At 38.4% G+C, this 14,098-nt stretch overlaps 1 protein-coding gene across 2 annotated transcripts in view; it reads right to left on the reverse strand.

The window, feature by feature from the left end:
• Nucleotides 1-14,098, reverse strand: part of LOC124777187 (Down syndrome cell adhesion molecule-like protein 1 homolog) — a 182,000-nt gene that overhangs the window by 90,782 nt on the left and 77,120 nt on the right. For both annotated transcript variants that reach the window (XM_047252502.1, XM_047252501.1), the window contains exons 8-9: nt 7,409-7,646; nt 5,549-5,695 (exon numbers count right to left, since the gene is read on the reverse strand). In XM_047252502.1, coding sequence (XP_047108458.1) covers nt 5,549-5,695; nt 7,409-7,646 — 385 coding nt within the window. The remainder of the gene's footprint in view (nt 1-5,548; nt 5,696-7,408; nt 7,647-14,098) is intronic.

Genomic DNA, 14,098 nt, shown 5'->3' on the forward strand with positions numbered 1-14,098 from the left:
ATCATAGGTAGGGCATTTACTGAGATGTGCATTTCATTGTTATGAATTACAGTGAAGTAGAAAAGCCTTAACAAATCATTGGCCAACACAAACTGGTATCAGAACCACAGTCAAATAAATCAAAATCAGGTATTATGAATACCAGACACAATAACTATGCAAAACTCACGACAACTGAAGGTGGTCTTAGATATAAAAATATTAGGTATCAACTACAGATCCAACATAAAGCACAAAAATCCTTGCAAGTATATGAGTAAGTGTACATGAGAATTGCGTAAGGAAAATCAACAAACTTCGGAGGGTATCATAGGGAAATATGCACATCATTTCAAAAATCATATATGTAGTCCAAGTGTTACCCATTCCTTGAGACACTGATGGCTATCAGTATTTATGTCAGCCTTAGGTCACTTCTTACCCTAACCTGCAGAAACATTTTTGAAGCTAAATTTGATACTATAATGCTCCCTGCAGAAAATGATGGAACAAACCTTGTGGATGTCAGCATCAAGTCCACTGCTATATGTGTATAAAATGTATAAGCTATGGAAGAGTTTATTCAATAACTTAAAATCTCACTTGCTCAATGAAATTATTCCTGTCAATATGAACCCAACTATAAACAGGCAACATGTTCTAACAAAATTTTCTGATCTCAAACATTTTTTATCAAATTGTTGGATATTATGATAGCAATTTGCCTGGCACATCTTGGCACAACAAGATGCTGTTAAAGATTCTTTATGCAATGGTGTTTCAAGATTACACATGAGATATATCCTTGTTTATTATGAGCAAGCATCATGGAAAATATATGCATCAAACCAACCCCATCAATAGTAATTCCTGAAGAAGTAATGCTACAAGCAGGAGATGGCCCATTATACATTACAAATGTTACATGAAGAATGTTTTTAAAACTGAAGAGTTAATTACATTCTATGAACAGGATGAAAAAATGTTTTCAATGAATTTGCATATGATTATAAAGATTCTTCAGAAGGTTATGAGCTAGAGAAGAAAAAGGCAAAACTGTGCAAGGACAAGATTCCACAGGATCATGAAACAAAAGTTATCAATGTATTTCAGGCATGTCTAGGCAGGACCCTAAAAACCTTAAACATTAAGAGTAATAGCCGAAATGGGAAAAACATGTAAGGATTGATGGAACCATTGCTTACAAATATATGATTCTTGATCAAAGACTTACAGTCACTTTGAGGTAACTCAGCAAACTAACAACTAGTTATGACCCAGAACTTGCAGCAGTGGGCTTGATCTGCTGCAAGGCAATTTGGAAATACTGATTTCAAAGCCTCCAACAGGTAGGCTCAGAAGTTCAAACAGAGGCATTGGATTCATCATAGAAAATTACTAATCCTGGTTGGTGCTGAAGATTTTTGAATCCAGGCTTGTGATCTCACACCAAACTTTGATCCCAATCTCATCATTAATATGGACCAAACAAGTGTAAAAAGTATTTGGTTTTATTGTTTATAATTAATCAAAGGAGAGATCTTCATCTGAAGTATATTTTTGTTTATTCATTTATCTTTTATTCAGGGTGCCAGTACCAATCAACTTTTGATGGAACTCTGATGATTAAAAGATCAAAGTTTGTGCTAGAGGAAAGGTTGAATATGAATAATGTCATGCATTACTATACTGAAATGTACTCCATCAGACTATCAGAAAAACTGTTGTCTCTGGTCTTTTTTTGTCTAAAGCAAACAACAGCTTCATTTGGACCTAGGATTCAAAAATCGGACAGCAAGTATCTCAAAAAATACTGAAACATCACAATCACATCACTTAATTCTGGAAAGTTGACTAGAGAGCTGTATAAAGCTTTTTTAATCAATGATGTAAAACCATATCTAAAACAGGAAAGGTTTCTCTTACTGACTGATTCTTTGGGCAGACAAGCTGATACAGTGTTGTACAACAACCTTTTTCAAAATCAAAAGCATCTGCGTACTTGCACCACACAAGTAATTAAACTGAAATCCATCTCATTAGTATCGGCTTGTGGCATGTATTTCCACCATCAAGTAAAAAATCTATAACACATCTGTGAAGTGAAATCAAATGATACAGAAGACTGCATAAAAATTCGTTCCATTGTTCTTCACCAGCCATCCTCTCCAAGAAAAAGGAATAATGACATTGCTGTTTGTGGATTCACATTGGAACTTTACAGTCTGCTAAAAATTCATAATAAATTATCATAAAATGCAATCCATGAATCTACAACAGACTGACATCAGTCTTGCAGCAATGTATGTCTGCCCAAAGACAATTTTTTCCAGTTTATATAATGCTTTGTTGCTCCAGCAACCCACTGTTGCTGAAGGGGAATAAATTCCTTTGAAACAGCTATATAAAATAGTGCAGCTAACCCATCAGGTACAGTTATCTTTAGTCTGCTGAGTGATTTTAGCTGATTTCCTATTCTGAGATCCTTTATCTCAATACCTGTCATTTCAGCATTTATGTAATGGTTGAGAAGAGGTACTGTAGTATGATCTTCCTCTGTGAAACAATTATGAAAGGCCAGATTCATTATTATCAGCACTGAGTGACTAAATAAATGATTTTCATCCATTTACTGACATTACCGATGGCTGAAAGACCTTTGGATTTTTTATCAGATTGGTAGGCACAATTTTCCAATTCACTGAGCACTTCTTACATTGCTCTGCTTAAGATCATTTTAGCTTCAACCAGCTTTTATTTATCAGTTAGGGTTTTCACTTTATTTACAGATATAATTTAAAACTTTGATGAAACTCTTTTCAGTTTCATAGTAACTTTTCAACATCACTATTGAACCACAGTGTGTCTTTTCCATTGCTCACAACCTTATTTGACACATATGTATCTGCTGTATCCTAGAGGTACTGTGACCTCCCACAGTACAGTCATGTATGCAGGGTTGCCCGCTCAGCAGTCATAAACAGCATAATCACAACACAGGCTTACAGGTAGTGTCAACTCTGTTAGAAGATGCCAATGTGGTTGCACTATTTTAAAATGTCAGTAACCTGTGCACTGAACAAGAACATGTTAGTGTCATTCCACTTGTTGGGTATTTAAGGGGCTGCAAGGTCCAATGACAGTTAGTTGTCTGAATTAACTGAGAGTTACCTATGAGTTGTATACATGTGTCACTGAGAGCTCTACAGTGCTTTATGAGTGTCTATTTGCTGGAGGACACCCTGAAAGGCAGCACCCCTTGAATGAACTTAGATTTGGGGATGAGTAAAGCTGCTTTGTTTAAGACTTCATGTCTAAATGGTCATTAGTAGACATGTGTGTTTTACACTAATACTCTTCGTATGAGCTAGAACTGTGCTTATCGTACTTACAACAAACATGGTGACTCTGATTCAGTTCTGTCTCTCAGTAGTTGTGTAGCCACTTTGACAAACTGGGACAATAACTTTGTGTGCAATATAACGCATGGTAATAACTGTCACAGGATTTTATAAATCATATTACACAATACTCTTGAATTTTATTCACTGGTACTCCTCATGCAGCCTTAGAGATGAATGTCTGGTTTAACCTGTTCAGATAATTTGCAATCTGTTGTTTGTCACATTTGCTAAGTACAACTTTTCTTTCTTTTCTTGGTATCGCCATTGAACTCTGTGACATCTGGTGCACAAAAGTCTTACAATCACTAATAGAGAAGTTTATATTTGTTAGTCACAGACATATCTAATACAGGGTGGGACAAAAATGTGGAAACATCAAAAACACAACACATAACCATGCATGATATGGGGTAAGAAACCTGTTGGCATTCAAAACAGTTTCCAGTCATCTTGGAACAGATAATACAGGTTCTGTATGGTTTTCTGGGGAATCGTATACCATCCCACCTGTAAAATAGTAGTAAGTACAGGTAAAAATGATGGAGATGGATAACAGTCACACACCCTTCTCTCCAATTTACAGTAGACCAGAAAGTCTCAATGGTATCGATATATGGTGATTGCGGTGGCCAGGGGAGATGCAACATTTCATTCTCAAAAAACTAGTCCCAGACAGTGTGAACAGGAGCTCTATCAACCTGGAACACTGCAACACCATTGGGGAACAAACATTGTGCCATGGGATGGACCAGATCAGACAGAATGGCCACATAATCCTCGGCAGCAATGCAGCCTCATGGAGTAACCATGGGACCCATGAAATATCATGATATGCTTGCCCAAATCCTCACTGAACCCTTGCCATGTATCACTCTTGGGATGTAAACTTGGCTAGAAGCTGGAAACAGTGTGAAACAAGAATCATCCAACTCAGTTACTTTCTTGCATTGCACCACAGTCCAGATTTTATGTCTTCAGCACCACGTTTTCCTGTTAAGGGCATTTTCATCACTGATGAGTGGTTTTAGAATTCCAGCTCACTCTGCAAGTCCCTGTTTATGAATCTCCCTTTACGTTGTTTTTGTGCTGACAGGATTTGTGAGTGTGACATTCAATTCTGCAGAGACTTTTGGAACTGTTCTCCTCGTATTTTTTGTCACAATCTCTTCAATGACCAGCTGTCATGATCACTTGGAACATACTATCATCTGCATTGTGACATAGTGGATCATGTTCTTTGAATTATGTTCTTTGCCTTTCCTAATTGTAATATAATCTATGATACAGTGTCTCTCAAAGCACCAGCCAATCTGGCTTCCTTGGTTATGGAAGCATCCACCATCCAAGCAACAACAATTTGCTCAAGTTCAGATTCACTTAGCTCCAACATGATGCAACCACAGTTACGCAGAACACTGTTATGACCATGACTGACACTTGAGAACATTGCACAGGTGTGATGCAGGGTCAAAAACAACAGCACAGCCTGCAGGCATGGCTAGCATCTGAACTTACATTCAAACAAATATTTCTCATGATGTTTCTCTACTTTTGTCCAACTGCTGCATGTTACACTCACAAGCAGATTCTCTAATTGACTGCTGAAGGTAATTTTCAGGAAATGAATTAAGAAAAATTTCACATAAATCCTGGAAGCCATTTTAATCATGCAAGTCTGTCAATGTATAGGTAGCAAGTCTAGAGGTCACAAATCTTATGAAAAGTATTCCTCAAGTTTTCTCTAAGGCTTTCTAACACTGTAGCTTCCGTTTTTGATGGCCTGTGAGAGCAGCATATTCCTGTTAAAAACTGCAGTTCCTGACTTTTCTAATTTAGTGCACGGAACTGTTAAATCAATTTTTCAGTTATTTACTGTATTAAATAGTTATAGTTGCACTGATTATACAAAAGTAGCCTGTATCACTTTTTAGACAAGTAGTAAAAGAACAATATACATGAGAATTTTGTTTTCATTCCATACTATGATGAATTACTCAAATTTCTCCTTTTAAAAAGAATGATGCAGAGTTTACTAAGTGGAAATGATAAAATATTTGAAGTTTGATGGTATTGGTATTGTCTTACGTTTGGTATGTCAGTGGAAGTGGCTAAAACGTAGTCCAACACACTCAAAACTTTGAATAAAATTTCACAATATTGCTTACCATCCCAGTCAGAAACTGTGTTGTACAGAATTTTGTAGCCAAGTAGAATACCATTAATATCATCTGCTGCTATAGGCAACCATGTTACAAGTATGCTTTGTGACGATGTACTGGTGCATTTAAGATTTCCAGGAGGTAATTCTGGAACTAAGGAAATTACAAAATTTTAAAACAATTGCAGTCAGAGAGAGGTCTGAAAATTGTGAATTTTATCTAGTTTACTAAATTACAAATACTATGATTATTCAAAATTATGCATTCTGTATTGCATTAAAACACTTATCCAGCAACGTACTCATTATATGACATTTCAGCACCTACCAAGCAGTAATGCAATAAGTAGATTATTTTTTAATGATCTATATCTTAATATCTAGAATTCAATAGTCCCTCACTGAAATGGAGAGCAAACTTTAGAAAACTATTGTTGCATAATGGGGATTATCAAATTCATACTGTTACTTATTGTGTATTTGGTACTGATAGGTTTTTGTGTTAATATTATAATGCAAATGAAGTTTAGTGAGAATGAATGACACAAAATGGAAGTGAGTAGTTGGCAGATAGAAAACTAAATAGTTGGTAGATACAGAACTGTTTTTACCTCACTGGATAGATATACCAAATTTGTGAACAGAGAGTAAGAGAAAAATGCAGTGAAAGAAACAGTGAAACACACACACACACACACACACACACACACACACACACACACACACACATGGGGTGGAAGCCAAAAGAAACAAAATACAACCTGAGAGAAAACTTGTTCCACTTCTGACAGGGAGTGCCCTGCAAATCAAGACAACAAGGAAGGGGCTTTAAGGAAGCTCACTGTAAGTCCAGCTTTACATAACCCCACATTGTGCCTTTACTAATACTATTTATTACACAATATGTGATGAATGTTGAGGGTGTGTGCCACAGACAGAATACTGGTACCAAGAACTTGCATGGTTTAATGTAATGCCATTGTAACTGTACAAAACACAGAAGTATCAAGTGAGAAAACTATGACTTTAACAATTCATTAGAAAGATCAACAAGTTTCTATTAAAATTTAGTGTTAATAAATAGATGAGGCAAAGGACATGTTCACCTTGGAATTATATGTATTATTGTACTTGTAGTGTTCAGATATTACACATCAGTAAACATTACTCATGAAGAGTTGGAAAATATGCATCTCATATATGGGGTCACTGAATGCAGTGAAAAAGTGCTATAGTGGTGCTATAATGACATGCTCACTTGGTGACAGTAAGCACATAACATACTTTTACATCTGTCTGGGAGCTGTTGCATTACTCTGTATTTTGTGTTGTATATTTTGGTAATAGCATATTACAGGCTTTTCACTGTTGTGATGTATATTTACCAAAGAAAAGATAACTGGGATAAGATACTGAACAAATTATAATTACAATATTATTCTATATGGAACTACTCATAAAAATTCCTGAATAACTTCCAAAATTTTGTCAATGGTGTTCCGGTTCACCCTGTATATACATATTAATAAACTTACTGATATTTTTAATGGCTTGGCTGCCCTCTGGGGCCCCTACAGTAATAAATATTCACAATACTCATTTAGTCGTAGAAGATATTATGGAGAAAGCAGTATGCGTGACTCCAGAACCTAATTGTAACAGGGGAGGGGAGGGTAGGGGAGGGGAGGGGAGGGGAGGAAGAAGTACAAAGTTAGTAAAAACAAGATACTAAGTAAAAGAAAATAACTCATTCTTTTAATAAGCATTATGTAAACACACAGTTATATCTTCACATGGTTGTAATATATTATCTATAAATGCTGTAGAATAAAAGTTTATCCAAAGTTAAATTAAATTATGGAATTACCATCTTCTTCAGTAAAAACTGAGACTCCTAAGCTCTGAGGCCCTGCACCTGCACTGTTGTATGCTTGAACAAATATAACATACTCTGTAAATTTCTGAAGACCTGTAAGGAGGATTCTCAGCTCGGCACCTGGGAGAACTTCATATGTTTTATAATGGAATGGTTCAGATGAGTTACTTGTTCGGTAACCAATGTAGTAACCAATTATTTCTCCATGCTGATATTGATCACGTGGTGGCTATAAATAAAGAAATAGATCACAAAACACATTAAATACAAAAACAAATAGTAAAAGCACAGAGACATTAATTTACAAGTTCGAGGTAACAATTTACGAAAAACTATTTATGAAAATTGGCTGAACAAATTTTGAACTCACTAGGAGGAAAAAAGGAAAAGAAAGCATAATATTTGAAATACACAATAGGAATGAAAACAATGGAAAATCCTAGGATGGAATGTAACAGTATAAAACACACACACACACACACACACACACACACACACACACACAAAAAACCACTGTCTCTGGCAGCTGGAGCCAGACTGCGAGCAGCAGTGCATTATGGGAGAGGCAACCGGGTGGGGCAGGGAGAGGGAGGGATAGTAGGGTAGGAGTGGGGGATAGTAAAGTACTGCTGGGAGCATGCAGGAATGAGGTGGAGAGGGTTGCAACTACCTCTCGTCATGCCCTAAAATGCTCTGGGAGCATGCCACCCAACACGACACCCTTTATTTCAATGATTGCTGATAGCCTGTGCCATCTGGATCCTTCCCATCAACCCCATCTTTCCTGAACTGCACCGGTGGGAACTCTCCCTGAAATATATCCTATGCTCCCATAACCCTCCTGGCCTCAACCTTTGTTAGTCATTATCCTTACCCATCCAATCCCTTCCCTGTTCCCATTACAGCACTACACAGTCCTCTATTCCACCAATGCACCCCATCTTTTTTACTTCTCTCCTTTCCTGTTAACCCTCCCTTTCACTCCCCCTGCTCTACGTCTAACCTCCCAACTGCACCTAGCTGCCTTCTCTCCATCTCATCCCTGCACGCCTCCCAGTAGCACATTACCATCCCCCACACCTATCCTGCTATCCCTCCCCCTCCCCACCCCAGCCCCCTCCTTACCACCAATCATTTGCCTCTCTCATAATGAGCCACTGGTCACAGTCTGGCTCCAGCTGCCAGAGACTGCGGTTATGTGTGTGTTGCATTTGCACCTGTGTGTGTATGTGTGTGTGTGTGTGTGTGTGTGTGTGTGTGTGTGTGTGTGTGTGTGTGTGTGTGTGTGTGTGTCTATCTGTGGATGTTGTCTATTTTTGACAAAGGCCTTTTTGGCTAAAAGCAAATTTTCTGACAGTCTTTTCGTTGTGCCTTTCTGTGGCTCAGCATCTCTACTATATGGAGAGTGGCAACTATTTTTTTGAGTATATTGTTACGGAATAGGAGTACAGTAGATTTTATTGAGATTGCTTTCACTGAAGCTTACAGATTTACATACATCTGATGTTTCTCATGCTTTTCTCAACAATGACAACTGTTATGATTTGTTATATTAGATACAGTGAAATAAAGCAGAACCAGTCATTATAAACAGGTTAGATCTTGAAAATATGATTACCAGAATACATGTTTAAGCAGGTATGACACTTTTACCTAAGATGTGCAAGAAATGGGATTGTTGTTTCCAAAATGTGGTTAGATAATCACATTTATTGATGTAGTAGTGATATTCTTTTAATTTTTGTTAAAATACATTCGTTCAAAAATTATTTCTATCAGGCTCAGCCACAATGTTTATTAATGTTGTTCCTGTTATAACACAAACCTACATGTTTTGTGAGATCATGCACACATTCTAAGGCAAAATGTAGACAAGAAACCTAGCACACTAAACAAAACACTATGCTGAAAGCAGAGGACCTTGTAACATGAACACAGCTATTTTGTAGAACAAGTGGACAGCTGTATGCATTTTAGTAATGTGCAAGGATTCTTCTACAAGATTAACAGAATAGTGGGAACATTATCTTTCAAATATCATTGCTTTGTTTTTTAGTGTGGATACCATTCATGATAATTGTGGTTGAAACTAACCAAAAAAGCTCCAATTATGATCTTATACATGGTGAACTCAACAGTTCTAAGTATGTTTGTTTCCTTTTGGATTATATACTTGGATCAACAGTTGGTGCAGGGATTGGCAGCTGACTCTCAACATAAAAAAATATAGCATACTGCACATTAATGGATAGAAAGACACTTTACTGAATGATTACATGATTTCAGAACAGGCACTCGGAGCGGTTACATCCATTAAACTCCTGAGAGTATATGTATGGAGTGATTTAATATTGAATGGACTCCTAAAACTAGTCATAGAAAAGGTAGATGCCAGACTGAAATTAACTGGAGAATCCACAAGAAATGTAGTCCAGCCACAAATAATGCAACATAACAAACCTTTGTTCAAATAATACTTGAGTATTGCTCATCCCATAACCATACCAGATAAATTCGTTAGAAGAAATAGAGAAGATCCAAAGAAGAGCAGAACATTTAATATCAGGTTCATTTAGTAAGCTTGAAAGTGTCACAGATATTCGCATTCAACTCCAGTGGCAGATGCACATTATGGTGTGGTTTATGTTAAAATTAAATGAGCATATGTTCTTTGAAGAGTCAAGTAATGTATTACCTACTCCCATGTACATTTTGCTAATATATTGTGAAGATAAAATGAGAGAGATTAAAGCTCAACAGGCACCATTAGGGGCTGGAACAAGAAAGGGGGGGGGGGGGGGCGGAATTACAGTGGCGCACAAAATAGCCTCTGCCATACATCATAATGTAGCTTGTGGAATAAGAATGTGCATACTAGAGGTCTGCAAACAGAGTGCTTCAGTCGTTTATACTTGCTCGAGCCCAGAGCCCACTGAGCTTGGCATGGCTTTCTCAAGTACAAATATTCGAAGCGAGGAGGCTGTGATTGAATGAGGCACCACGGGGAGGGCAGAGGCCACCGGGTCTGGCGCACTTGCCTCATTGCTGTTGCGCCTCATTTTAATAGCAGCTATGTGTGTCTGCAGGGTGGTGTCCCTTCTGATATGCTCTCATCAGCAGATGAATCTACTGTCACATCAACTTAGTTATGCTGTAGATGCATATTCCTGTGTGGTAGTGTCTAACAGTGACAGCATTATGACCCATAAGAGAAAATAGCGTGCTTAAGGCAATAATGAAAATTTAGAAACAGTATGGAGTGTCACAGGAAAACTATGTAACTACCAATTTTTGTAACACTGCTGTTTGTTATAACACTATCTGCTTTACTGGCTCACATGTACATACGTGAACTTGACCCTCTAGCAAATTAGAAATCTAACAAGAACAAAATTGTCTCCAAATTATTCCCTGTTGGCATAATTACAATGAATAGACTCGTTTCAGATCAAGTTTGTGTCATCTGTCTGAGATATTGTATCAAACCACAATGGAATTTCTTTCGCTATTCACATTTGAGTATGGAAGACAAGACATTTTTTCGCTAAATTTGACAGTTTGGGAAAGAGACTCCCACGTTTCCAATTGCATCTTTGAATGACTCTAAAAATTTCAATAGTTCCTTTGCAGTGTTGTTGTCATAACCAGTAAGTTTTTCAGAGATGCCTCTGTGTGAAAGCAGTTCCATGATTTTGTCATACTATCTTATTACATAGTGTAGCATTCTAAACAAGCTGTTCCACTTACTCTCCATTTCTTGCTTCAAGCTTATCTGCATCCAGTTCATATCAACAGTTTTCTTCATGAAACGGACACTGTCTGTAGCAGCATAAGTCATGGAGTAAACCACTCCAAGCCCATTTATCAAATAATTGTCAACCAACATGTGTTTCTGGACTGTATTCAAAACATGTGTAATGCATACATAATGCTGAAAGGATTGCAGTGCATTACATTTATTACTGTCTTCATCAGTGGCAAATGAAATCACATTAAAATGCTGAGGATTTACTCCTAATATTTAGAATAATGTTTCCTCGATGTAATTCAAAATAAATTCAGCACTTTTTTCCCTCAGAAAAGTGAGCTGTACCAGTACCATATTTCGCAGTGTCTAAGCCTGATAAGCAAAGTGCGCAGTACTGTACAGGCAACATATTTTCCAATTTGTATTGGTCCATATATCCACTATACATCCACATGCATTCATGTCTATTGCCTAGATAATACTGAGCATCAAACTCAGTCATATTTTATTGGCTTGTCTTTTGGTGCTTTGTGCTACAATCATAGGACGTGGCAAAATGTTGGAAATTTCATGTGACAATTCTGAACCAACATTTGCAAGCTCCTAACATAAAGCATGAAATCCTACACCTAATGTTAATGTAAATAGATGAAGGTCTCTGCTGATGCTTTATAACTTATATTTGTCGTATTCTGCAGAAAAGTGTCTTCAGATGTGTGGTGGCAGATGTGTAAGACAGGAGAGCAGAGCTCTTGCCACAGCACATATAGCCGACATCTTTATCAGCTATTAATGAAAATCTTTCCCATACATTGTTACAACTGTCATTTTCCATGCTAAGGATTATTTTGAATCTTTTTTTTCCTTTAATACTCTCCTTCATCTCACATTCATGTGCCATGCTCCTACAGCTGGCAAGCTGTGCTTGGGTAACTATAGTTGACAGAGGGGCAATTTGAGTGCATGATGCTCAAACGAGCATCATGGAAGTTGAGTGCGGTTGCCCTCTCAGTTCACATATACTGAGCAATTTGAGTGAGCCTAAACACCAGTTACAGACCTCTAGCAGCTACATATTGCCTTTCGTATTTCAAATATTTGTGTGTGTGTATGTGTTTGTGTTAGTTTCTAGGTTTTGTAATCACTGCAAATTAATAATATTTTGCAACTGAGCTCTTGCAAATATATCAATGCCACAAACATGTGAATAAATGGATCACATTGAGGGAATTTCAATAATGTTGCATTCATTGTGACTGTGACACATAATTCAGTTAAAAGAATGCATTTTCAGTTCAAAAGAAAGATACTTCAATATCAAACCTTATGAACCTTTTAAAAGAACATTTTGAATTTAGGTTGTTTGTAAACTACTGTTGGAACTATAGATACATAATTACAGTGTTTTAATCAAACAGTGGAAAATCCAGGATGGAATGTAACAATATTACAAAAAGGAAAGTTGCTACTCACCAGACAGTGGAGATTCTGAGTTGCAGATAGGCACAACAACAAAACTGTCGCAAATATAGCTTTCAGCCATGACTGCAGTCTCAGGCAACTGAAACCACTCTGCAAGCAGCAGCACCAGTGGGTGATGGGAGTGGCGACTGGGTGGAGGTAAGGAGGAGGCTAGGGCAGGGAGGGGAAGGAATAGTATGGTGGGGGTGGCAGACAGTGAAGTGCTGCATGTTAGACAGAGGGCAGTGGAGAGACATGGAGGGGAGGGGGGGGGGGGGGGGGGGGGAGGAAGTACGGGAAAAAGGAGAGAAGTAAGATGGCTGGGTGTGATGGAGGAATGACAGCTGCGTAGTGCTGGAATTGGAAGAGGCCAGGGGGTTAGGGGAATGTAGGATGTATTGCTGGGAAAGTTCCCACTTGTACAATTCTGAAAAGCTGATGTTGGTGAAAAGAATCCATATGGCACAGGTTGTGAAGCAATCACTGAAAGGAAGGATGTCATGTTTGGCTGTGTTTCAACTAAAGGGTAGTTTAATTGTTTCTTGGCAACAGTTTGTCGGTGGCCATTCAGGCTGACACACAGCTTATTGGTTGTCATGCCCACATAGAATGCAGCACAGTGGTTGCAGCATAGCTTGTAGATCACATGACTGGTTTCACAGGTAACCCTGCCTTTGATGGGATAGGTGATGTTGGTGACCAGACTGGAATAGGTGGTGGTCTGTCCATATCAAACCTACTAACCACCAACAATACATCCAGATCGACAGCTGTTCCATACCAAGAAGTCCCTTCCATACAGTCTAGCCACCCATGGTCATCGCATCTGCAGTGATGACTGGTTCCTTTTGAAATATACCAAAGGTCTCACTGAAGCCTATATAGACCACAATTATTCTCCCAACCTTGCACAGAAACATATCTCCCATGCCTTATCTTTCCAGTCTCCCACCACCTCCCAAAGTCCCACCATCTGGCCACAGAGGAGCTTTCCCCTCATAACTCAGTACCACCCAGGACTGGACAACTGAATTATGTTCTCCGTCAGGGTTTCAACTACCTTTCATCATGCCCTGAAATGAGAAATGTCCTGCCCACTATCCTTCCAATCCCTCCCACAGTGGTATTTCCCTGTCCACTGAACCTACACAGTGTACTTGTCCATCCTTCCACAACCACTGCTCCCATCCCCTTACCTCATAGATCATACCCTGTAATAGACCTAGATGCAAACATCCTCCCACCACTACCTACTCCAGTCCAGTCACAAATATCACCGAGGCAGGGCTGCCTGTGAAACCAGTCATGTGACCTACAAGCTAAGCTCAACCACTGTGCTGTATTATATGTGGGCATACAGTCTGGAACCGGGCAATCGCTAAGGTCACAGGTTCGAATCCTGCCTCGGGCATGGATGTGTGTGATGTCCTTAGGCTGGTTAGGTTTAAGTAGTTCTAAGTTCTAGGGGACTG

The sequence above is a fragment of the Schistocerca piceifrons genome, chromosome 2 (genome assembly GCF_021461385.2).
Source record: "Schistocerca piceifrons isolate TAMUIC-IGC-003096 chromosome 2, iqSchPice1.1, whole genome shotgun sequence".
Taxonomy (NCBI): domain Eukaryota; kingdom Metazoa; phylum Arthropoda; class Insecta; order Orthoptera; family Acrididae; genus Schistocerca; species Schistocerca piceifrons.